Source organism: Rhinopithecus bieti, unplaced genomic scaffold (assembly GCF_001698545.2).
Source record: "Rhinopithecus bieti isolate Rb0 unplaced genomic scaffold, ASM169854v2 scaffold_25530, whole genome shotgun sequence".
NCBI classification, from domain to species: Eukaryota; Metazoa; Chordata; class Mammalia; order Primates; family Cercopithecidae; genus Rhinopithecus; species Rhinopithecus bieti.
The window spans coordinates 1,016,398-1,040,340 of record NW_016811646.1 but is presented as its reverse complement, the minus strand read 5'-3'; the positions used below and the strand labels follow the sequence as shown (position 1 = coordinate 1,040,340).

Sequence of the window (23,943 nt, the reverse complement as noted above, 5' to 3'; positions counted from 1 at the left end):
TTGTAGGGAAAGCAATCTTTTTATTATTTATTTATTTAGAGATAGGGTCTTGTTCTGTTGCCTGGGCTAGAGTGCAGTGGCGCAATCCTAATTCACTGTGGCCTCAAACTCTGGGCTCAAGTGATCCTCCTGCCCCACCCTTAAGCAGCTAGGACTACAGGCACACAGCTCCATACCTGGATAATTTTTTAATTTTTATTTTGTAGAAATGGAGGTCCAGCTATATTCCCCAGGCTGGTCTTGAACTCTTGGCCTCAAGTGATCCTCCATGCCTGGGCTGGAAAACACAGCCTTATGGGAAAGTTCCTAAAAATGGTTGATGAACAAGACTGAAGGCCAGAATATGAAAGCTTAAACTCTGATTCTGCCTCTTCCTAGTTGCATATTCCTGAGCAAATAATTTCATCTGGTATTTCTAAAACTGTGCCAAGGCACCCAGGGCATTAGAGTGACCTCACAAGAGTATCTCATAATATTTAAAAATTTGAACACATAAACGCAATGAAACTCAACATCTGTCAGACATCACATGAACTACTAATGAGGTAGTTCATGCCTTCAACGTAAGATTGCACTACAATCCTTCTGATAATTTCATATTTTTGTGAGACTGGGTTTCCCAGTCAGTCTGATAGAAAAGCAAGTACTATATGGACATTAACATGGAGCAGAAAGTGAGGGCAGCAGTGTCCGATCTCATTCCAGGTGAGAAGTTGCACACTGTCCAATAGGTGCATACATCTCCTTAGTAAGTAGTTGTGATTAACAATGAAACAGAAATGAAAAATGTATTTTCTTTTATGTGTATTATATTTTTAAACAGCGAATAAGTTGGTAGGACATAAATATTTAATTTGTTGGGACCTAATTATTTATAAATTCAATGGTTAGATATTTAATTTGGCCTAAGTCACCATGAAAAAATTACTGAGGCGCTAAGGGAAACATGAACTAAGAAACCCTTCTGAGTCTCTGTTTTCTCATCTGTAAAATGAAGAAACTTGCCCCACCTTCCCCTTACAATTGATTGCTGAAGGACAGTTGAGATACTGTGCATAATGGACCTTATTGATGGCCTACGCAACATCCATTCTCTACTTCCTCTACTCTGATGGCACCTGGATTAGATTGTGGAATCTTCCCCTTCATTACACGCCTTTAGGAAGTTGAATCCAGGGAAGCTCCGGGAGCAGGCTGGTTTTATGTAAAGACATAAAACTAGGTGCTCATTGTTAGCTTGTCTTCTTTTTCAAAGATTGGTATAAGAAAGGCTTGTAACTTAACTCAGTCCAAGGAGACACAAGACGACTTGCTGGGGACTCCTGAGATCTTTATTTCTGGATATTGCTGTGCGTGGGTATAAGATCCAGAACTTGCTACCAGCCTGAGGAGAAATCAAACACATGGACAATGGAAAGCTGACAGCCCAGAGAACCGCAGGGAAACAGGGCCGAGTGACTGGACACAGGCAACCCTAAAACTGACCGTCCCTCTGGACTCTAGGTAGTGAGCCAACACATTTCCTCATTATTTTGGATATTGTTTTTTTGCAGTTGAAGGCATTCTGATTCAATATAGGTGAAACTATTTTGCAAATTACATAGTGTGATGCAATTGTTGCTAAAGTTCGGAATGTGCTTAGAGGGAGATCATGAACACCAAGACTAAAGGCCTGGATGCAGCCTATCACCCTGTTTCATGTGACTTTTATTTATCACCATACAGTTTGTGGCATTTCACCATTTCCTACATTGTAGAATCAAGAATGTAAATAAATGTATATCAATGTCTTCAAGAATGTATCATTCTTCTTTCACTAGAATTTGCCACCTTCAATTGCCTGCTTCTCTTCCACTCTCCTTAAAACTTCCTATTTTCTCCTTACCTGTCCCCTTTACTTACTTCTAAATCTACAGCTTGTCAAAAGTTAACTGAAAAATAGAGGTATAACATTTTTTTGCACAGGATCTTAGACTCTTCAGAAAAAGGAAAGTATGGGTCACTAACAAAAGCTACTAACCTTGCTTTTATATATTCACCCTTTAAAAGTTCACAACCTACAAAACCAATTCTTCATTTGAACATTTTGTGTAAAGTCAACTAATTACAGAAATCAATGCTCTAAGCTAGCCTGTTTATTTACAGATTTTTTGCCAACTTGCTTTTATCCTTTCCCTCACTGGTCGATTCAACAGCTATTTTTTTGAGCACCTATTATAAAAGCAACCAAGGTAAAAAGATTTGGTCCATATCCATTAGGATAGTGCTACTCAAAGTGCAGTCATCGAACCAGAATCATAATCACCTGGAAGCTTGGTGGAAATGCACATTCATGGTTCTTACCCTAGACCCATTGCTGTAGAATCTCTGGAGGTGGGGCTCAGGAATCTGTTTTAACAGTATCTCCAAGTAATTATTTTGCCTGCTAGAGCCATTAATCTGGGAACATATGGCCTAGTGAATAATTTTGTAAAGTATAGTAAAGGCAATTACTATCCTTGCAGATGTGTATGAAGTGAGATGGAAACATAGAAAGGGCCTTAACAATACAAGCTAACACTGAGCACCTAGGATGTTTAGGCACTTCACAGGCATTGTCTTAGACATCACAATGATACAGTGAGATTTGAACCCAAGGCCCTTCTGACTCCACAACTCATAATTACTGTACAAAACTACCCTAGGGCTGAGCAGCACAGGAAGTTTCACAAAGAAGGCTGTGTTCCAGCCCATTCTGAGTTTGCTAGATCAACAGACTGGAGCAAAGCGGTCTTGATAGTCCTGGAAAATAATGGTGCAGTACATAGAAAGGAATGGAAACAAGAGAGACCATAGCATAGTTAGGAATTTCAGGTAGTTCAATGTAAGTCCTGGGGAACAGGAGGACAGGGATGGGCCTGGACAGCTAGATAGAAGTCTTATTGTAAGTAAAGGTTTGATATGCTACGTAAATGAGTTTATATTCTACTCTGCAGGAAAAAAGACCACCACAAGATTTTTGCAGGACTGAAAATTCAGTGTGGTATCAAAAACATACCCAGTGGAGTAACATGATAATAATAATAAGGCAATGATGCTAGAGGTCAAGGCTGATAGGGCAACTGAACTGAAGTCTTGGGAAGAGATAAGAGGGGCCTGAATGAAAAGTGCAATGGGGGACAGGCAGAGGGAATGGATTCAAGTGCCGTTAAAGTAGAATTGACAGCACTTCACTCTTGAGATGTATTCATTTAATACATATTTACTAAGTTTCTGCTATGCACTTGGCACTATTCTAGGAACTAGGGATTTTACAATGAACGAAACATACAAAATCCCTCATAAAGCTCCCATTCTAGTGCGTGCTGGTGGGCTGGCGGGGGTGGGAGGGGAGACTGGGGTTAATAAGCATATATGTCAATAGTGGTATATGGTACAAAGAAAAACAACATAGGGAGAGGGGATAGCAAGTGATTAGGTGGCTGCTATTTTAGACAGAGGCTAGGAAAGGACTCTCTGCAGGGGGACAATTGGGCAGTGGCCTCAATGAAGTCACGATAAGCAGAGGACCTATGAGGGCAGAGATAGGCATAGTGGGAATGGAAGCAGGAGACTGGTGAGAGAGAAGGACTTGCCTGGCAGGACGCAGATGATGGCACAATCTGAGAAAAAGAGGCATGTCAGTGAGGCTAACAGGCAGCTGCACAGAGAAGGCTGGCTCCCAGCAGAGAGGGTTAGACAGAGGGGTGGGAGTTATCTGCCAGAAACCCGGAGATCATCCTGCCAACATTCCCATTCAAAGACACTGACTGAATGATTTCCTGTCAAATTAAAATGGCCAGACTTCTCTATTTAAGGACATTCATTTTGGTAAACAGTAGAGCCAAAAATATTTCAAAGATTCACAAAATGCTATTTAAATGGTATTTAAAGGGTTTTCTTAGAAGCGTTGTACAAACTTAAAAGGACAAGTACACTTTAGGGAAAAAGAAAGCTTTATTTCATAAATTACGTTATATTAACTCATTCAAAATATAAGTCAAGAATCTTAATACCAATAGATTATATCAAGCAAACTGGTAGGCAGAATAACTACCATAATTTAGTATAAGTACCCAAAGTATTTATAAATCAAAAGCCCTAATGATAACCATTTTTAGAATTGAATCATCACTGTAGAATCAGAGTCTGTAATTCTTTTCTTGATTAGAGTGGTAGGACACTGCAATACTGTTCCTCCATATTTCCACGCATACAATGTTATGTGTTACTCTACACTGTAAATGCAGTATTCAAATTCACTTGAGCTGTGGGCCTGGAAGTTAGAGACTAGCTTTTACCTTATTACTTTCAATGATTTTATCTGACTTAAGCTGATCAATCTCTTCACGGCTGAATCCAAATTCGTCAAGTATCTCCTCAGTGTGTTCTCCTACAAAAGGATCCCTTTTGAAAGAAGGGATGGCTGGGGTGTTTGACAGCAGAGGTGCAGGGCGGGGGCTCATGTTCTGCTCCTCATTGGTGATAAACGAGCCCCGTTCCTTGCTGTGATCATGATGAACAACCTCCTCTAAAGTCAGAACCGGAGTCACACAGGCATCTGTGCCGTCAAAGATTTGACACCACTCTGCCTTTGTCTTCTTTGCAAATACAGCTGCAAACTTCTTCTTCATTTCTGGCCAATCATCCATGCTCATCTGATTGGGAAGTTCATCAGACTTTAGTCCAAGTCCTGAGGAAAAATACAATTTCTTAAATTATCATGCTTTGAACAGAGCTATTATAATCAATAAAATGAATGCTGAGCCCCTGTACTATGCAAAATAAAATGTTCTATAAGAGCTTCTAAATCAGTCAAGAGAAAAAAAATGTAAAGTCAGTTTAAGGTTGGAGCCAAAGGCTGGAGAGGGCAGAGGTAGTCAGACTTGTCACCACCAAGATTTTATTATTCATATTTCATCAAAAGTAGTCTGTTCTCAATGGTCTGGTTTCCAGAAATTGATTTCCTACCTCTGAGTAGATTTTGAAAACAAATTTCCCCAGGATGTTATTAGCCAGTCATACTGAGTTAAAATAACTCCCTAATCTCTATAATGTATTCAAACCTTATAAAAAATATGAACAATTTTATACATGACCATCTCAGTTTCCAAGGAAGAAGCCTGAAGACAAATTATTTAATTCAGGATTGCAATTTTATAAATACATTCATTTATCTTTATTTTGTTAAAATAAAAGAGCTAGAATGGCCAGGAGTGATGGCATGAGTATAGTGCAAGCTACTCAAGAGGCTGAGGCTGGAGGATTGCTTGAGCCCAGGAGTTCAGGGCCCAGCCTGGGCAACACAGCAAGACCCCCATCATCCATCATCCATCCACCAATCCATCCATCCATCCATCCGTCCATCCATCCATCCATCCATCCATACATACATACATTTTTAAAATAAAAGAGCCCCAAAGGGCTTTGTACTAGGATAAAGGACTTGTAAGGTAACCAAAGACTCATGCAAATTGTTCCTGTAACAAACAAAACAGAAACTTATCAGCCAGCCAGTCAACAGTGGGGCATGCAGACTTTCCTCTCCGGCATGAAAGGAACTTGAAGTGCCCATCAAGACCACAGTGCAGAGATCATGACAGCAGCTACCTGGGGATTTAACAGGAAAGGTGGCCTCTCTAGCTCTTGACCTCATCTGTGTTTCCTTTACTGACTATGTGGGCCTACCCCTGCAGACATGCCCAAACTCCAGTGCTGATTAAATTATACCCAGAGAGCAGGGCCACTTTACAATAGTTGGTGCAAATGTCCCTTTTCTTCCCTCATATAAGCGGGTTTTTAAAAGTGCATGGCTAAGTGTCAAATGATAACGAAAGGCCCTTTCTTTAGGCATAACACTGTGTCTAAGTTTAGCCAAGTTAATTGAATAATCTTCACTTATAGAATACCTTCCTTCTCCAGCATGTTGACAATCAAGGCCAATTTTAAGTTGCTCTGAAGATGGTAAAGTCCCTATAGAGGTAAGAAGACATAAATACTGAAGCCTCTTCTTAAGGTTTTGAGGGCTATGAGGAAATAAAAAGAACTAACACAGTTCCAGATTTTTTTTTTTTTTTTTTCTGAGACGGAGGCTTGCTCTGCCGCCCAGGCTGGAGGGCAGTGGCCGGTTCTCAGCTCACTGCAAGCTCCGCCTCCCGGGTTTACGCCATTCTCCTGCCTCAGCCTCCCGAGTAGCTGGGACTACAGGCGCCCGCCACCTCGCCCGGCTAGTTTTTTGTATTTTTTAGTAGAGACGGGGTTTCACCGTATCAGCCAGGATGGTCTCGATCTCCTGACCTCGTGATCCGCCCGTCTCGGCCTCCCAAAGTGCTGGGATTACAGGCTTGAGCCACCGCGCCCGGCCCACAGTTCCAGATTTTTGTAAGTAGTCTCCTGTGGAATATATAAGTACATTTTCTTCTGTAACCAACAGTTCCATTCAAATACCGGGATGGATAAGAGGCCATAGTTTCAGGTTATCACTATAATCTACAGGACATCTTTCACTTGATGTTCTTTCTTGATTGCCCTCAACTCTGTGAGTGAAAGGCACATAAAATGGGCAGCGAGCAAAAAGTAGTGATCTTCACATGCTTTTAAAACAGTCTCTTTTTATCAGACTGTGATCAGAATCATAACACTAAGTAAAGCTGGAGCCAATATGTTCTCTCTTTAACTTTATAGTTGAGATTACACAGGTCATAGTTTGTATGCTAGAAAAATACTAGAAATCAAAAGTCCCCAGATCCTACCCTACCTCTAACACCCCAAATCTCCCACTGTCTACCATGGCTTCGCAGCCCACAATCTTCCATCCTGCCCATGACCCTGACCAAGGTCACAGGATTGAACACCAGTGGTTTAAGGTGAGCTGTTTGCTGTGCTCCTGACACTCCAATATGGAACTTGGAATCCAGTCCCAAGTCTCAGAATCCATAATTGTATAAATACAGTTATAGATTGTGACTAGTTGTTATGGTAAAATCACTATGAAATTTCTGGTATTTTAAGTCAAACAGATTTTCAGGAACTAGCCCAGGGATTCAGATACCATTTAAAACTTGGGGAAGCATGTTTTGATTTCAAAAAAACTGCGCCACCTCTGCCCCACACACACACGATTACAAAAAATGCTTATTCTTTTAAGTACATGCCATAAACTTTACTGCTTTATAATATTAAGTATATAGTAAGCAGTCAAAATTCATGTTGTAAGTATTCAATGATATATGTCCAGGATGGCAATTGTAAACATTATTTTATTATTATTATTATTTTTGAGACGGAGTCTCACTCTGTCACCCAGGCTGGAGTGCAGTGGTGCGATCTCAGCTTACTCGAAGCTCCGCCTCCCATGTTCATGTCATTCTCCCACCTCAGCCTCCCTATTATTTATTTATTTAAGACAGAGTCTCACACTATTGCCCGGGCTGGAGTGCAATGGCACGATCTCGGCTCACTGCAACCTCTGCCTCCCGGGTTCAAGCGATTCTCCTGCCTCAGCCTCCCAAGTAGCTGGGATTACAGGTGCCTGTCACTATGCCTGGCTAATTTTTTTGTATTTTTTAGTAGAGATGGGGTTTCACTATGTTGGCCGGGCTGGTCTCAAACTCCTGACCTCGTGATCTGCCTGCCTCGGCCTCCTAGAGTGTTGGGATTACAGGCGTGAGCCACTGCATCCAGCCATAAACATTATTTTTATAATGAAAAATTGGAAAAAATGTAAATGAACTTGCATAGGGAATTGGTTATATAAATTTTAATACAGGCAGATAAAAAATATGATATGGCTGCTATATAAAATGGGTGAGGGTAAAGATCTTTTGTACTGACATGTACTGAACGTCTTTACTATATTGTTGTATAAAAAGCTATAAATTATAAATTTATATAATTATATATATATATAAATTATAAATTGTAAAACAGAAAATAATTGCTGGGTATTGTGGCTCATGCCTGTAATCCTAGCACTTTGGAAGGCTGAGGCAGGAAGATCACTTGAGCCCAGGAGTTCAAGACCAACCTGGGCAACATAGTAAGACCCTGTCTCTACAAAAAAATCAAAAAGCCAGGCATGGTGGCACAGGCCTGTGGTCGTAGCTACATGGGAGGCTGAAGCAGGAGGACTGCTTAAGCCCAGGAGGTCAAGACTGCAGTGAGCCATGTTTGTGCTACTGCACTCAAGCCTAGGCAACAGTGTAAGACCCTGTCTCAAAAAATAAAATAGAATAGAATTGTGCATTTGTATATGTACAATAAAAATTCTTGAAGGCCATATCCCAAATTTTCCCAAAGTGGAAGAACAAAAGAAAATTTTCCCTTCTTACTTTTAAAATCTGTATTGCTTATTTTTTTCCTAGCAAACATATAATTTTAAATTTTTATTTCATTTTTGAAAATTGTGGTAAAATATACATAAAGTTTACCATTTCAGCCATTTTTTGGTGCACAGTACTAGGGCATTAAGTACCCTCACACTGCTTTACAGCCATCACCACCGTCCATCTGTACCACACAACTCCTGAATTTCTTCATCTTTTCAAACAGAAACTTTGAACCTATTAAACATTAACTCCCGCTCCTACCTCCCCACAGCCCCTGGCAACCACCATTCATTCTACTTCTGTCTCTATGAACTTGACCACTTTAGATATTTCACACAGTGGAATCATATAGTATTTGCCCTTTGGTGACTGACTTATTTCACTCAGCATAATGTCTTCAAGATTCATCTCTGTTGTAACGTGTTGGAATTTTCTCGTTTTTTTTTTCAGGCTGAAAAACATTACATTTTATTCACCCATTCATCTGTTGATGGACACTTGAGTTGCTTCTACCTCTTGGCTATTGTGAATAATGTCACTATGAACACAGATATACAAATATCTGTTTGAGTCACTGCCTCCAATTCTTTTGGTTATATACTTAGAAGTGGAATTGCTAGATCATACAATTCTATGTAAAATTTTCTGAGGAAATGCCATGCTGTTTTTGACAGTGGCTACACCACTTTACATTCTCATTGGTAGTACACAAGTGTTTCATTTCCTCACACCCTTGCCAACAATTGCTATTTTGTATTTTTCAGAAATAATAATTTGAAGGCCAGGAGTGGTGGCTCACACCTCTAATCCCAGTACTATGGGAAGCTAAGGGGGAGCAGATCACTTGAGGTCAGGAGTTCGAGACCAGCCTGGTCAACATGGTGAAACTCCATTTCTACTAAAAATACAAAAATTAGCCAGGCATGGTGATGGGCACCTGTAATTCCAGCTACGCAGGAGGCTGAGGCAGGAGAATCACTTGAACCCAGGAGGCAGAGGTTGTAGTTAGCCGAGATCACGCCACTGCACTCCAATCTGGGTAACAGAGATCACCCAGCTTTTGAAAATTATCTCCTGATAAAACAGCTTTTGAAAATTATCTATTGCTTACCTGATTGTACTATAAGAACCTTGCTATCTCAAAAATGTCATAAAATTCTCAATGTTTTCAGATTTTTTTGTCCTAGAAAATAGCAGGGATGCAGCAGAGTATGTACTTTAAAAAGACTTTGCATACTTATGTTCAGAAACTGAAGATATAAATTAAAGTATGGTCTCAAAGATCTAAAACACAAAGGGGAGTAAATTAGGTATGTAATTAGTACTACCTCAAAAATTATTATTATTATTGTTGTTGTTGTTCTGATACATAGTCTTGCTCTGTCACCCAGGCTGGAGGGCAGTGATGCGACCTCAGTGCACTGCAACCTCCGCCTCCCAGGTTCAAGTGATTCTTGTGCCTCAGCCTCCCGAGCAGCTGGGATTACAGACATGTGCCACCATACCTGGCTAATTTTTGTATTTGTAGTAGAGACGGGGTTTCACCGTGTTGCCCAGGCTGATCTTGAACTCCTGACCTCAAGCGATCGAGCCACCTGCCTCGGACTCCGAAAGTGCTGGAATTACAGGCATAGCCATCGCACCCGGTCCTCAAAAAATTATTACAGATGTGGGGGTTTGTCCAGTAGGACTTGAGAGAGAAGAAATGTATATGTGATTAGTAAAAGTAGCATTTTTGTAAATAAATCTTATAAAAGAAAGATAATGCTGAGGCATTTTGGCATGGACTACGTAGATAAAGTCCAAGGTGATTTAACATGCTATCTCCTAGAGCACAAGCCATCTGTCAGCTAAGGATCCTAGGTAAACTTTGAAGGGAGATGAGGGTTAAGGATACCATAAAAGGCTATGGATGCAAAAAGAGGGGGCTGTAAAAAATCAGGGGAGTTACAAAGTTTAAACTCAGCAGAAGAATACCCAGGAGAAGGTGATCAGGAGTTAAGGGATTGGTACAATGACCCTGCTAGAAGAATGTTGTCTTGTTTCCTTTTCAGTGTTTCCAGAAAGGCTTATTCATTGAGGTGAAGTGTGGATGTGAAAAATGAGCCTGCTCCACACATACAGCAGTCCTTCTTCATCCGAGGTTTGGCTTTCTGTGGTTTCAGTTACCCACAGTCAACTGTGGTCTGAAAATATTGAATGAAAAATTCCAGAAATAATTCATAAATTTAAATTGCATGCTGTTCTGAGTAGCATGATGCATGATGAAACCTCACAACGTCCTGCTCCATCTTGCCCTGGACATGAATCGTGTCCATCCTATCCATACTGTGGGGCTACCAACCCATTAGTCACTTAGTAGCCAACTAGGTTATCAGGTTGACTACTGCAGTATTGCGGTGCTTGTGTTCAAGTAACCCTTATTTTACTTCCTAAGGGCCGCAAAGGTTGTAGGTGAAGGTGATGCTGGCAATGTGGATATGCCAAAGAGAAGCCTAAAGTGCTTCCCTTAGGTGAAAAGGTGAAAGCTCTCAGCTTAAGGGAAGAATAAAACTCGTAAGCTGAGGTTGCTAAAATCGATGGCTAAAAATGAATCTTATATTCATGAGATTATGAAGAAGGGGAGAAGGAAAAATAAATTCATGCTAGTTTTGCTGTCACAACTCAAACTGAAAAGTTACAGCTATAGTACATGGTAAGTGCTTAATAAAGATGGAAAATGCATTAACTTTGTGGGTGGAAGACATAAATAGAAACAACTTCCAATTGACAGCAATCAGATTCAGTACTACTGCAGTTTCAGGCATCCACTGGGGGTCTTGCAATGCATCCCCCAAAGATAAGAGAGGACTACCGTATGTTTTAAAATAACAGGATACATCAAGGAAGGGAGTTAACTTCCAGAGTGGCAGAATAAGAGCCTTCAAAAACCTGTGTTAAAGCAATGAGAACACTAACAACAACTGTCAGAATTAACTTTTTCATAATTCTGGAAATTAAAAGCTGCAGCAATCCAAGGCACATTTATTCAAGAAAAACAGCTGAATCTCAGTAAGACCAGTGAGCTTTGTGGTGTTAGAACTTGTGCCAATGTCATCCCTCTCCCTGTGGTAGCCTTGAAAAGCAACTTCCCCTCAACTCTGGTCAGTTCTGAAAACCAGCAGGAGAATAGACCTGAGAGGAGGAAAATAAGTTTGGAGCTTCCCCCAAAAATCCCACCCCCAGAGAACTGTCATTATTTAGCCTGTCGGGCAGGTCCCTGAAAGGCTCCATTTTCAGGGCTTGTCTTTCTGTGATCTAACTCAGAGCTCACTTTGCTCTAGCCCTAAAATGCTGATTAAAAAAAAAAAAAGGCAATATTTTATCGCAGCTGTCTTAGGTGGTGTTACTTATTGCAGCTAATGAGATGCTGACCAAAAAACTTAAAAGAAAAAAACTGGGGAATGGTATATCCATAGGGGGCTTTGAAAAGCTCCAACATGTTCCTGGGAATTTTTTTACACCTCTTGAGAAGGCCACACACACGCACACGTGCAGGACAGTGCGAATGCCCGGGAGAGATCTGAAAAAGCCCTCCTCTCTCACCTCTGGCTGACCTTGAGGCTCTTCACAAGCAAGAAGTTAAGGCACGTAGCGCTTCATAAAAAGATGGGAGATTTATTGGTTCAAGGCATTTAAGGGCCACAGTGGCTCATGCCTGAAATCCCAGTACTTTGGGAGGCTGAGGCAGGAGGATTGCTTGAGATCAGGAGTTCAAGATCAGCCTGAGCAAAATAGCAAGATTCCGTTTCTACAAATAATAAAAAATTAGCCAGGTGTGGTCGTGTGTGCCTATAGTCCCAGCTACTTGGGAGACTGAAGCAGGAGAATCGCTTGCACCCCGGAGTTCAAGGCTGCAGTTGGCTATGATCACACCACTGCACTCCAGCCTGGGCAACAAAGCGAGATCCTGTCCCCTAGATTAAAACAAACAAGCAAACAAAAAAGGCATTTAAGGACATTTCTGTCCAATCATTAGCTGAAGCTCACTCAGTTGACTTCGGTGGCTACACATGCCAAAGAATACAGATTTAATTTAAGAAAATCATTAAACAAACAGCAACAATAACAAGTCCAGGACTGAGGTCCTGAGGAGTCCTGGGAGGTTGTCATATTGAATTATTTAAAATGTCCAGTACTGTTTTAAAATTTTACACATTTATTTTCATTAAAACTTATTTAAGTCACTTTGGACCCAGCATGTCCTTAGGTTTTACCCATTCATTCAACTGCTCTGCTGTGAGACAGCCAAGTTCAACGGCAGTTTCCTTTAAGGTCGATCCATTTCGGGGTGTTGTCTTAGCAATCTCTGCTGCTTTGTCATACTCTATATGAGGGTTGAGAGCTGTCACCAACATTAGCGACTTCTTCATTAGCTTCTTGATCCTTTCTGTATTGGTCTGGATTCCCTCTATGCAATTTTCTGTGAAGGAAACTGAAGCATCCCCCAGCAGCCTGAGTGTAACACTACGTTTTAAATCATCATTGGCTTGAAAATATCCAACTCAATATGGCCTTTGCTACCTCCAACGGTTACAGCCACACAATACCCCATGACCTGGGCTGCAAGGATGGTCATCGCTTCACACTGAGTAGGGTTTACCTTGCCTGGCACGACACTGCTTCCTGTTGCATTTTCAGCAAGGCCAGTTCTCCCAGACCTGGCCAAGGACCAGAACTCAGAAAATGAGTGTCATTTGCTATCTTCGTCAGACTGCAGGTGGTAGTGTTCATGGCTCCACAGAGCTCCGCCAGAGCATCATGAGCAGCCAGAGCTTCCAATTTATTTGGAGCAGTGACGAAAGGCAAGCTTTTCAATTTCTGGACAGAGAGGTACCCTTTTTGATCTAGATAAACCATTCTGTTCTTCTCTAGTTTTTCCAACTATATTCGAATAGGTGAAGTTAGTATGTTTAATCATAAAATGCTTTCAGTTGCTTGCAAACACAATTATTCCATCAGATGAGAACACATCAAAAATTTGAAAAATTAAAAAAAATCATTCCAGCTATATGCAAATAACTTTTAATATATGCATCTGAAAAGCTACCAAACATAACAATGAAACCTGAAACTTGTAGTAGAAAGGTAAATGCACTGTGATCAGCTTTCACATCACTTCAGAGTATATTCTGAAACTTCTTAGATTCTACATTATTTATAGAGTGAATTTTAAATTCAAACATTTCTCAGGAACAAAATGACTCCCATCCAATTATTTAATTAGAGAAGAAGAGATCCCAAATTTTCTTGCTAATTTATGGCAACTTGCCAAGAAGGCAAGAATCTGCAAGACAGGTAATCTGCAAAGGCATAGTGATATAGTAACATATTCTAACAGAATCTCATTTGCCAAAATCTTTCCATGCTCTGGTGACTTCTGACATTGAAGTGCCATAAGGCACATCTACCAAGGAATAGCAGCTGGTAGAACACTGAATGGAAAGCGACCAATGTGGGCAGTTCATTTCTAGGGAAGAGTAAGATCTGGGCACACAGGGGCAAGATTATCCAACACAAGGAGTGAAATGAAAGCACCGAACATCCTACAAAAGGGGTTATTATTTTTAAAACCCTCAGCTATTTTACAGACTAGTAAGACTGCTGGTCAATTTAAAAGCCATGGAAAATGCCCCACATTATACTGACGGCTATAATTAGGTTAATTAGAAACTGGCTATATAATAAAAGACATCATAGATTCCAAAAGTCTTTAAAATAGAACCAAAGAACATCCACAGCAAAAGGGGAGCTGAGGGAGACACATGAAGTTTATTTACCTTTGATCAGCAGCTCGTAGAACTGGGGTTCTATTGCTCCAACAGCCATGAATTCCCCATCTGCTGTCCTGTAAGTCGTATAGAAAGGTGCACCACCATCCAACATGTTCTGTCCTCGAGGTGCTTCCCACAGACTTGATTTCTGAGTTTTCCACAGAAAAGAACTTAAATAAGCTGTTCCTTCCACCTTTGAGAAAACAGAATACAAAACAAATCCAGACAACTCAAGTGTCAAAGCACGAATAATTTCTCCTATTCAAGTTAAAAAAATATTTGCATAAAAATTCTTATCTTAGAGTATACGAAGATTCTACCTAATTATACAACTTCTCTGGTATTTCCAGAAAGTGAGTTAGAGCAGTTTGTATTAGAATAGCAATTGGCTGCACTATTCAGTTCTGAAAATACTGTAAGACCTAGAAGGAATGACTTTTGTTCTCCATTTCTAGTAAGATTGGCAAAATGCTGGTGATTTTTAGCTAGGTGAGGGTACATGGAAGATCACTGTACTATTCTCTCTACTTTTATAATGTTAAAACTGCCAAGACAAAAAATTAAAATTCAAAGAGCTTTCAAAAATGCATCTCCTGATCTCCATACCTATAAACACGCACAGATGTAAGAACCATAGCACGTTTTAAAGGTAAATCTCATAATAGTAAAATTTGACTTGTTCTAGCTCGATTCCAATCCCAAGAAAACTGTATTTGAGTATTTAATATATGTTATATTTAGTAATCACTAGAAAGCTATAAAGTAAACTAACAATACGGATGGCAGGTATGTGCATTTTCTGAGTCCAGGCAAACTGGTTTGGGAATGCCACCTTCCCACTGAGTTCTGAAGCAATCACACGATAAAGTACAGTTACCACAAGGCTCAAACTCAAAGGCTGGAGGCACTGATTTATTTGAAGAGGATCATGTTCTGATCTTTATGTCTTTTATAAGCCTAATGTCTCCAGCATCCAAGGGAGAAGGCCCTCAAAACATCCTTGTCTCAAAAGTTACCAATAGAGGAGACCTCGTTCCAGCTGCTAGCAATTTCTCAGTTACTGGCTGTGAAACAACCACAAAATGTATCTTTGGATATATCCAATTTTCCCTTTTAACTTGAAACTTCATACACAACTGAATTTATGGCTATGACACTTATTATCACCAAATAGCTGAGTTCATGTAAGTGGCCTACGGCAGTGCCTTTTTTTGAGGCTGGATTACAGAGATGTTAGAGTTCCACATTTATACACACACACAGAGACATATATATACACATATGCATATATATGTGCACTATTCTAAATATATTTTATGTTTATGTTATTTAAGCACATATTTAAATGTATCCTATACCAAATTCTGACTCATCAGAGCCTCAACTCATTAACATTTGTTGCTAGACTTTAAAATACAGCTTTTCCTTCCAATTTTGCATAAATGTTACCTTGTATTTGAAACACTATTAAGGAAAACTTTTGTTCTGCATGGTTCTCCTCCCCTCTTAATTTGTGCTTACTCATACAAAACCAACAAGTTAGCACCTTCAATAAGCAAGTGCCTGCTTTCCGCTCAAGCTTTGTTTCTCTCAGAGCCTAATGCCAAATCAGTTGGGCAATAACAGATGAACTGGGAGCCAGCTAGCTTGTCATACAGTGCAAGAGAGAGTTTTCACAGAGAGTTCTGCATATTGTTTAACTGACTTTCATGTTCAGGCCAAAGAATGTGAGAAGTTTTTAGACACTGTAGTGAGTTGACCTTGAAAGAAAACATTTTGTTCTGGTTCATCATAAATGAAATGCTATCTGAAATTTTAAGCAAGTTTTAAAATATAAGTTTTTTGTTTTGTTTTGCTTTTGTTTTTAAATGGAGGGTTGCTCTTTTGCCCAGGTTGAAGTGCAGTGGCACAATCTCAGCTCACTGCAATCTCCGCCTCCAGGGTTCAAGTGATTCTCCTGCCTCAGACTCCCGGTCAAAACGAAATATAGTAATAAACTGAATACTGAAAGTGATGAGACAATCACCCATAAACTCTAACTTCTAGTGTTTGTGTTCAGAACAGCTTCACTGGTCTGACAAAATAATATATAAATATTGAGTATGTAAACATAAAATGTTTTATGCTAATAAAATACCCCTTTAATCTCTTTTATATGTTGAATGTCCTAATGAGATTGCTGAAAAATAGACGTGTTAACAGTTACAGGTCCAGTTGGGCCCACTCAGGACAAAAACAAGCTCTGGTCCAATCCTTAGCATCAGAGTGGGGTACAGGCCAAGAAATACAGCAGGAACCCTCCTCGTCTCATCGTAAGGCCTGGCAGTGGCTACCCTGGCACACGGCTTCTCTTGCCCCATTACTCATACACCATGCATGTCACAGTCGAGAGCCCCCTGACACGGGGAAACCGCAGCCTCAATTTGCCACCAACCTTTGATACTGTTAAAAGAAAAACTTTAGACAAATTAATTTAAGAGTTTGAGCAAAGAATGACTCACGAATTGGGCAGTCTGTGGAACCAGACTAGGTTCAGAGTGACTAGTGTAGTCCTGTGGCCAGAGAGGACTTATGGACAGAAAACGGAAAGTGATGTACAGAAAACAGAAGAGAGGTACAGAAACAGCCAGACTGGTTACAACTGGGCCTTTGCCTTGTTTGAACATGGTTTGAACAGCTGGCCACCTGGGATTGGTTGAAGTACGGCAGCTGTGATTGGCTGAGACTTGCTGCTTATTACAAAAGTAGGTTACAGTCTGTTTACACATCCAGTTAGGTCACAGCTCACTATGTAAGAGAAACCTTTAGGTGGAACTTAAAATATGTAAGGGGGCAGCTTTACGCTACAGTTAATTTAACAACAGTGTGCTCATCATGTGAGCCCAGATTGAGTGTAAATACAGCAAAACACACTCCATATTCCAGAGTTATCTTAACCATGGTTTCCAAGGAAGCAGCACTACAATAAGGCAGACCGCAGCTCTTCACAGGCAGGCCCAGGTCTGGAATTGTGCTGCTAAACAATGTGAAAACTTTCGGCCCATTAGAAGGCATCTGCCTCCCCCTAATCAGCTTCTACAATTGCCTGTACCACAAGGGTTCCTAGTGATGAAGTAATGACTATGATTTACTGATTCTTTTAGCCTTAAGTAATTAGCAAATACTTACTATCCCCTAATGGAAATATGAGCCCAGAAGAAAGATGACAACATTTTCACATACCCTAAAACCTTACTAACTTCTTTATATTATTTATTTATTTTGAGACAGGGTCTTGCTCTGTTACCCAGGCTGGAGTGCAGTGATGTAATCTCAGCTCACTGCAACCTCTGCCTCCTGGGTTCAAGCAATTCTCATGCCTCAGCCTTCCAGGTAGTGTGTTGGGGTCCGCGTGTTTCCTAAACAAAGGAATGAACACACAAGACAACACAGGACAAGACATACATGGCGGCCGCGCCGAACGGCACACTCTGCTTTATTTTATACAGCCGTTTGCGGAATGTTACCAAGTCACGGGGCATGTGTTGCTTCTCTGACCTTTCCTTGACTCCCAAGATCAGTAAACATTGACCAGTTCCCAGAGCCCACTGTTTACAGCTGGGTCCTTTGTCCTTTCTGTTTGCAGAGAAGGACCGTCCTGCTTTGTCTGCAAGAGCAGGGCTTATCGGGAACGTCTCATTTGCGAGCACGCAGTCCTCTACATAGTGGGACTACAGACACGTAAGTTAATTTTTTGTATTTTAATAGAGATGGGGTTTCACCATGTTGGCCAGGCTGGTCTCGAACTCCTGACCTCAGGTGATCCACCTACCTCGGCCTCCCAAAGTGCTGGGATTACAGGCGTGAGCCACCATGCCCAGCCAAACTTACTATCTTCTAATCATTATATAATTCTGATTAGCTACACTCTGCTGAAAGCAGCAATAACTTTTTATTTATATTTGATGATAATCAATTGCACCTCTTCAGTAAATTATTCAAATTATTACTAGAGAAGTATCTAGCCTCAAATTCTCCTTAACACTCCCCAGGTCCCATTTTTGCTCTTAGTTCATTCCTTTTGGACCCCAGGGACCATGCCCATGGGGCAGCAGGGGAAGTTGTTGAAAGCAGTGGCTTTAGGGTCCAACTGCCTCAGGCAGTGCTTTGGAACCTTTCCCGTCATCTGCTTTAGAGGAAGGCAGTTAACCTCTCCAAGCCTTCAAGTCTTCAATGCCAATGACAGTAGCACGTCTCCCTCAGGAAGTTGTGTGGATCACAGAAGCCCTGTGGAAGGTACTGGTCTTGAGTTTGGCGGGTACTGGTATAAAGCCGGTGCTGCTATCTCATGCAGCAACTATGCCATGACCATGCCAAGAGCTGGCCCACAAAAGATAAACCACACTCCCCTGCCGCTGGTACACACTTCAGAGAGGGCACACCGGAAAGTGTGAGATGTGCCCTGATGACAGTGTCCCAGAGGTACACATTCAGTACAGGGCGGGTCATGATTCATCATGAAGAGAAGGAAGCACAGGCTGAAGCTCTGGAGATGAGGGGTTTCTGGTAGAAAACGGATTTTGTGAAAATCATCAAGGACCCAATCCAGTTGACACTCTCAGTCTCTAAACTCTTGATGTATCCACCAACATTTGACTCTCTGACCATTCCTTTCTTTGGTTTCCATGACAACACTCCATTCTGCTTCTCTCCTTAGCTGTCCTCAGCCCTTGCTTCTCTTCTCTGCCTATGCATTCCTTAAATGCCAGTGTTCTGTCCCCTTTCCTAGTGGATCACATAGTCTCATATGGCTCCCAAATGACTCTGAAATCTGTTTCCAGTCCCTAACCTCAAGTATCCCTCCTGGATATCTCAAAGGCACTTCAAAACTGAAATGACCAAAACTGAGTTCCTTTTCTTCTAGTAAAAATAATCACAATGACAAACTTTAACAGAGGGCCCACTGTACGCCAAGCACTGCTTCCACACTGAACAATGGATGAACTCATTGAATTCTCATAGCATCTAACAATGCTATGAGGAGGATGTCAGTATTATCTTCATTTTACAAAGGAAACTACAGCACAGAGAGGTGAAATAACTTGCCCAAGATCACAGAGCTAGTAAATGGCAGAGCTAGGATGGAAGTAGTCAGCTGCCACTCTATGCTCTGACCACAGTGTCCAGCAGTCCTCCTTCAGGACACTAGCAGGTCATCCAAGCCAGAAACCTGGGAGCCAGCCCTAACTTCTCCCTTTTCACTCCCTGTCAGTCCACTATCAATTCCCAGCAATTTTACATCTCAAATGTCCCTTCAATGCAAACCAACTCTACTATTAACTGCTTTAGTACTTGCCCTGATCTCTTCAGCAATAACCCAGTAATTGGTCTCTCTACCTCCAGTCTTGTCTCCTCAAATCTATTCTCCATCCTACCTCCAAATGTCTGTGAAAATGCAAACATGCAGTGGTGGTGCTGGAGTGCGCTCTCTTACCCACTAGCTGTGAGATCTTGAGCAAATGGCTACGCTTCCGTTCCCTTCTCTTTAAAATAACAATGTATTACAAATGCAGTTTTGAGAATAAGAAGAAATCACACAGGGAATGTGCTCAGCAGAACATGAGGTAAGCATTCATTGGATGACAGTGAACAAACAGAAGCGTTATGATATCAGAGCATCCCCTATAAAACGCAGTAGGAAGGTTTAGATAGGGAGGTCCATTTCACCTCAGCATCCCTAAGAATTTTCTCTCTCTGCCGAGGGAGACTTCTTGAACTTTGTTTGAATGATGACTGCTTGAAAATGATATACTAAGCACAAGAGATACTTGGGGAAAATTGCTGAAATATTTAGGTTGGCAAATATTTGGCAAAATCTGCAAGTACTTTTGCACCAACCTAAAACAACATAGGAATCAGATGAGTCACAGAAAGTTTACAGAACTGACTCCAAGAATAGACGATCAAAATATGACATTCTAACAGATATATAAAGGACATGAGGCTATTTTAAAAAGAAAAGGATATCTTGGTAACTTGGATTGAAACTTCAAATGTCATTTATCTCTTGTCTTCTTAAAAAAAAAAAAAGATTTTAAGCAGCCATATCTTAAACTTAGGGACAAGTGGCAGGCATCTACCCCAATTAATACTTACCATATTTGCATCAATGACCTGACCCTTGCCAGAGCGTGTGCGTTCAAAAAGAGCCATCATGATGCCAAACACGCACATAAGACCACCACCAGCAAAATCAGCCAGGAGATTCAGCGGGGCATACGGATTCTCACCATTTCTGCCAATTTTTGAGAGAACACCTACATCATTAAAAACAAATTTAATGTCTCTTTTAAATTTAATCTCTTCTTAAAATAAATATGTGAGCATCTTAGAGGAATAATCAATCTCTCCAGTAGATAATCCAAGTGAAAGCTGGTATACATCACTTTTCCAAGAGCTTAGTCAGTAAACTTATAAACAGGCTTTCCCTCAAGACGGGATCCTTGTTTTGCTGTTTTCCTTTCTAAAACCTCTTCCAACCAAAATTTTCAAATATTGCTAAGTTTTTACTCACTCACTTTTGGAAAAGAAAATGATTATTTATTTTGTGGTTTTAAACCAGTAAATGCACTTTCATTCTTATTAGAAAGAAATGCAAGAAAATACTTGTACACAAGAAAAGAAAGGAATTTAATTTTTAAATAGATGTGAAAAGCCAATTCTATTACCCATTTCTTTCCTCAACTTTTAAATGTGTACTCACAGAAAGTCTGAAACGTCCTGTAGTCAACAACACACCGTTCTTAGAATTCTGGAATCAGGCCTATCTCACATGTTTTCATAGGCAAAAACGCTAATAAAGTGATATTAGGACCTGAAAACCATGGGCTTTTTCTAGCACTCATAGAAGTCTGAAACAATGACTCAGGCAATGATTCTCAAAATGGTGGGTAGAGATTTTGGGGTAGGGCGAAGTAGCTGTCAGAATCGAACTATGTCAACATTTTCAAACTACAGAGCAACCATCCCTAGTACCCAGTAAGCCTCTTAATTCCTAGCCGGGGCTTGTCTGAGATTTGATTCAACAAATGTAGTAAATAAATGATGGTAGCGGGCATGTATTATCCTTCGAACGTGTTAAGGGGTGGAGTGAGGGAAGGTTGAGAATGATTGTTTCAAGCCCCAAACCAATCCATTTTAAACACCCATGCTCTCCTGATTCTGATAATATTTAAATCTTCATCTTTAAGAATTATTGTTAATCAACATACCTGTAGATCTTGATGGAATAAAAGTATAGACTAAATTTTTTTCAACATACCTGACAAAGCCAAATAGTTGATATCATGGCCAGCTAACCGGGAGAAGCTTCCTGACTGGCCAAATCCAGTCAGCCTGGCATAAATAAGCCTTGGATTATCCCGCTGCAGAATCTCTGGGCCGAGTTGGAGTTTCTCCATGACACCTTAAGAGAAAAGTAACAATCTTCTTAAGAGAGTATGAATTGAGGATGGAGATAATCCCTTCTCTGAGACAAACATAAAATAGCACTATTGCAAGTAATATTAATAACATTTGCTCTGGGCTAATGGCATGTTTACAGCAGTTAAGGCCCCAAAGAGTGAAGCCACCATTTCTGGAATGTGTGGCTTCTTTCCAGGATGTAATTTCTCCTGGTACATCCCTGTTTCCCTCTAGGTTTATCCAAGCCTATTTATTCAATCCCCAGAGCAGGATCTCATGCCTTTAGTAAATCCCTTTTCTCTCTTTCTATACCGCATCAGTGTTTACCACATCCCACCTCAGCTGCACTTGCTTGTACATCCATACACTTATCTTCCCTATCAGCTCACGAGCTCCTCCTGCAGAATTCACACCTGATCTGTTTCCACAGGCGCTAAACTTCCTAGCATTAGTACCTTCACGAAAAAGTTTAGCACCCATCTGTAGAAAGAGAGGTTAGTGACAATAGGACCTGAGAGTTTTTAAGCTATCAAGTATAATATTTATAGCACAAACCCCAGGTAACCTGCACCTGAAGTTTCCTGGAATTAAAAGTAATCAAAATTACATAATAAACTCACTGTCCTTACTCTCCTAAGGCTAAAATAAATCACAGAAAACCTTTAGTCATCTACCTAGATAAACACCAGTCACAATCCCTCACCCAGAGGCTATACCCATATTCCCAGCCAACCTTCCTCCTAATAACAAGACCTTGGACAAGCCTCCTTCATCTTAAATGGAGCATTCTTAAATTATTACGTAAACGTAATTATTAAATCATTATTGTTACAAGCCTCAAATATGGCCCTGAGGGTTAAATGAGTTAACGCATTTAAATAAGCCTGGTGTCCCGTATGTCAAGGCAGTTGCGGCTGGGATGGAGAGAAATAGTCCGAGTGGGCTAAAGAACAAAATGACTGTATCGATAATCATTGAAATTGGATGTGGTGAAAGGAAGACTGGAGTCCATGATGAAGTACAAGTTTCGGATTCAGGCATTCACTAAAATAAATAATACAGAAGGTAGAGATGCTGTTTTAGAAGGAAGGAAAGGCTCAGTTTGAGATCTGTAGAAGCTGCCTGGCGGACAGTCTTGACGGCGATGCCCAGGACCTGTGTATGCCAGCGTCTGCGGTTCTGAAAGGGGAAGTCTACAAAAAGGTGAAAATGATGGGAATGGGTAACGGGGCTCCAGGGAGCAGATGCTGCGACTTATCACGCCAGCGTTTCAGGCAGGGAGCGTAAGCCTGGGTCCGTGGAAGGCTTGAGGGTACAGTACTCCAAAACTGTAGCCGAATAACCGCCTATATGCAGTTTTCCAGGAGGGGAATCCTATGGCTTTCATTAGATTCTTCCAGGGTTCAAGACCCTCAATTAATTAAGAAAGGCAAATACAGAACGTTTTTTAGAAAAAAAAAAAAAAAAAAGAGGAACTTGGGAAGGAGTCAGAATAGCCAAAGGAGAAATCGGGCAACAGCACTATCTCAGAACCCAAGTTTTGGACAATCAAGTTTGGGATGAATGATCACTAACAATACCCTAGGAGGCAAAAATATCTAGAAGGCTGAGGCGGACAAGGATTCCTGCGGCAACAGGGCAAAGGTGTGGCGGGTGCAGCCTGGATCGAATGGCCAGACCCTCTCCCTTCCGCGGGAACTTCCAGAGAGCAGCCCGCGGGGCCCGGGCTCACCGCTGCGGAAGGGCTCCAGCAGCACGTCCGACCGCGCGCACAGACGCCGCAGCACGGCTGCTCCCCGCGGCTGCTTCAGGTCCAGCACCAGCGAGCGCTTGCCTCGGCCCAAGCGGCTCATGTCGTAGTGGGAGCCCGGCCGCTCTACGCGCACCACCCGCGCCCCGAAGTCCGCCAGGACCATAGCACAGAACGGGCCCGGGGCCAGGCCGGCCAACTCCACGACCGAGATGCCCCGCAGTGCCATGGCGCTCCCCAGTGCACCCTGAATGAGACTGAGCAGCCCTTTGCCCCAGGCCAGCAGCCTACAGGAAGCTGTCCCCAGGCCGGGCGCCCCGCCCCCAGCCCCGGCGCCGCGCCCCAAATGCGCCACCCCTGCCACTCTTTTGTGCGCCTGTGTGAGCCCGCGGAGTCTGCGCACTGGCGCCCTTCCCGCCCGGTCTACCGTTACTGCCAGTGGCAAATTGGTTAGGTTGCTTTCCTTTTTCTGCAACCTAAATTGCTGAGTGCTAAATTGCAGGGACTGACCTATGGAGCTCCTGCCTGTTACCGTCCTCTCTGGACGCTTTTATTGCCACCATGGCGATACCCAGCAGTTGTACCATTTGAG

At 41.5% G+C, this 23,943-nt stretch overlaps 1 protein-coding gene across 3 annotated transcripts; it reads right to left on the bottom strand.

Moving 5' to 3' along the window:
* On the bottom strand, window positions 1-23,723 carry AMACR (alpha-methylacyl-CoA racemase). 3 transcript variants are annotated; one of them, XM_017894510.1, is made up of 6 exons: window positions 23,334-23,723; window positions 21,459-21,602; window positions 20,294-20,454; window positions 14,165-14,351; window positions 4,320-4,711; window positions 1-1,384 (listed from the first exon to the last, which is right to left on the bottom strand). In XM_017894510.1, the coding sequence occupies exons 1-6, from the start codon at window positions 23,578-23,580 to the stop codon at window positions 1,280-1,282; spliced, it is 1,236 nt and encodes a 411-aa protein (XP_017749999.1). In that variant the 5' UTR covers window positions 23,581-23,723; the 3' UTR covers window positions 1-1,279. The 3 variants fall into 3 exon arrangements, with proteins under 3 accessions (XP_017749999.1, XP_017750000.1, XP_017750001.1); XM_017894511.1 differs by lacking the exon at window positions 1-1,384 and having other exon boundaries at window positions 4,081-4,711; window positions 14,165-14,306; window positions 23,334-23,698; XM_017894512.1 differs by lacking the exons at window positions 1-1,384; window positions 20,294-20,454 and having other exon boundaries at window positions 4,693-4,711; window positions 23,334-23,698.
* Window positions 23,724-23,943: the final 220 nt, after the last annotated feature.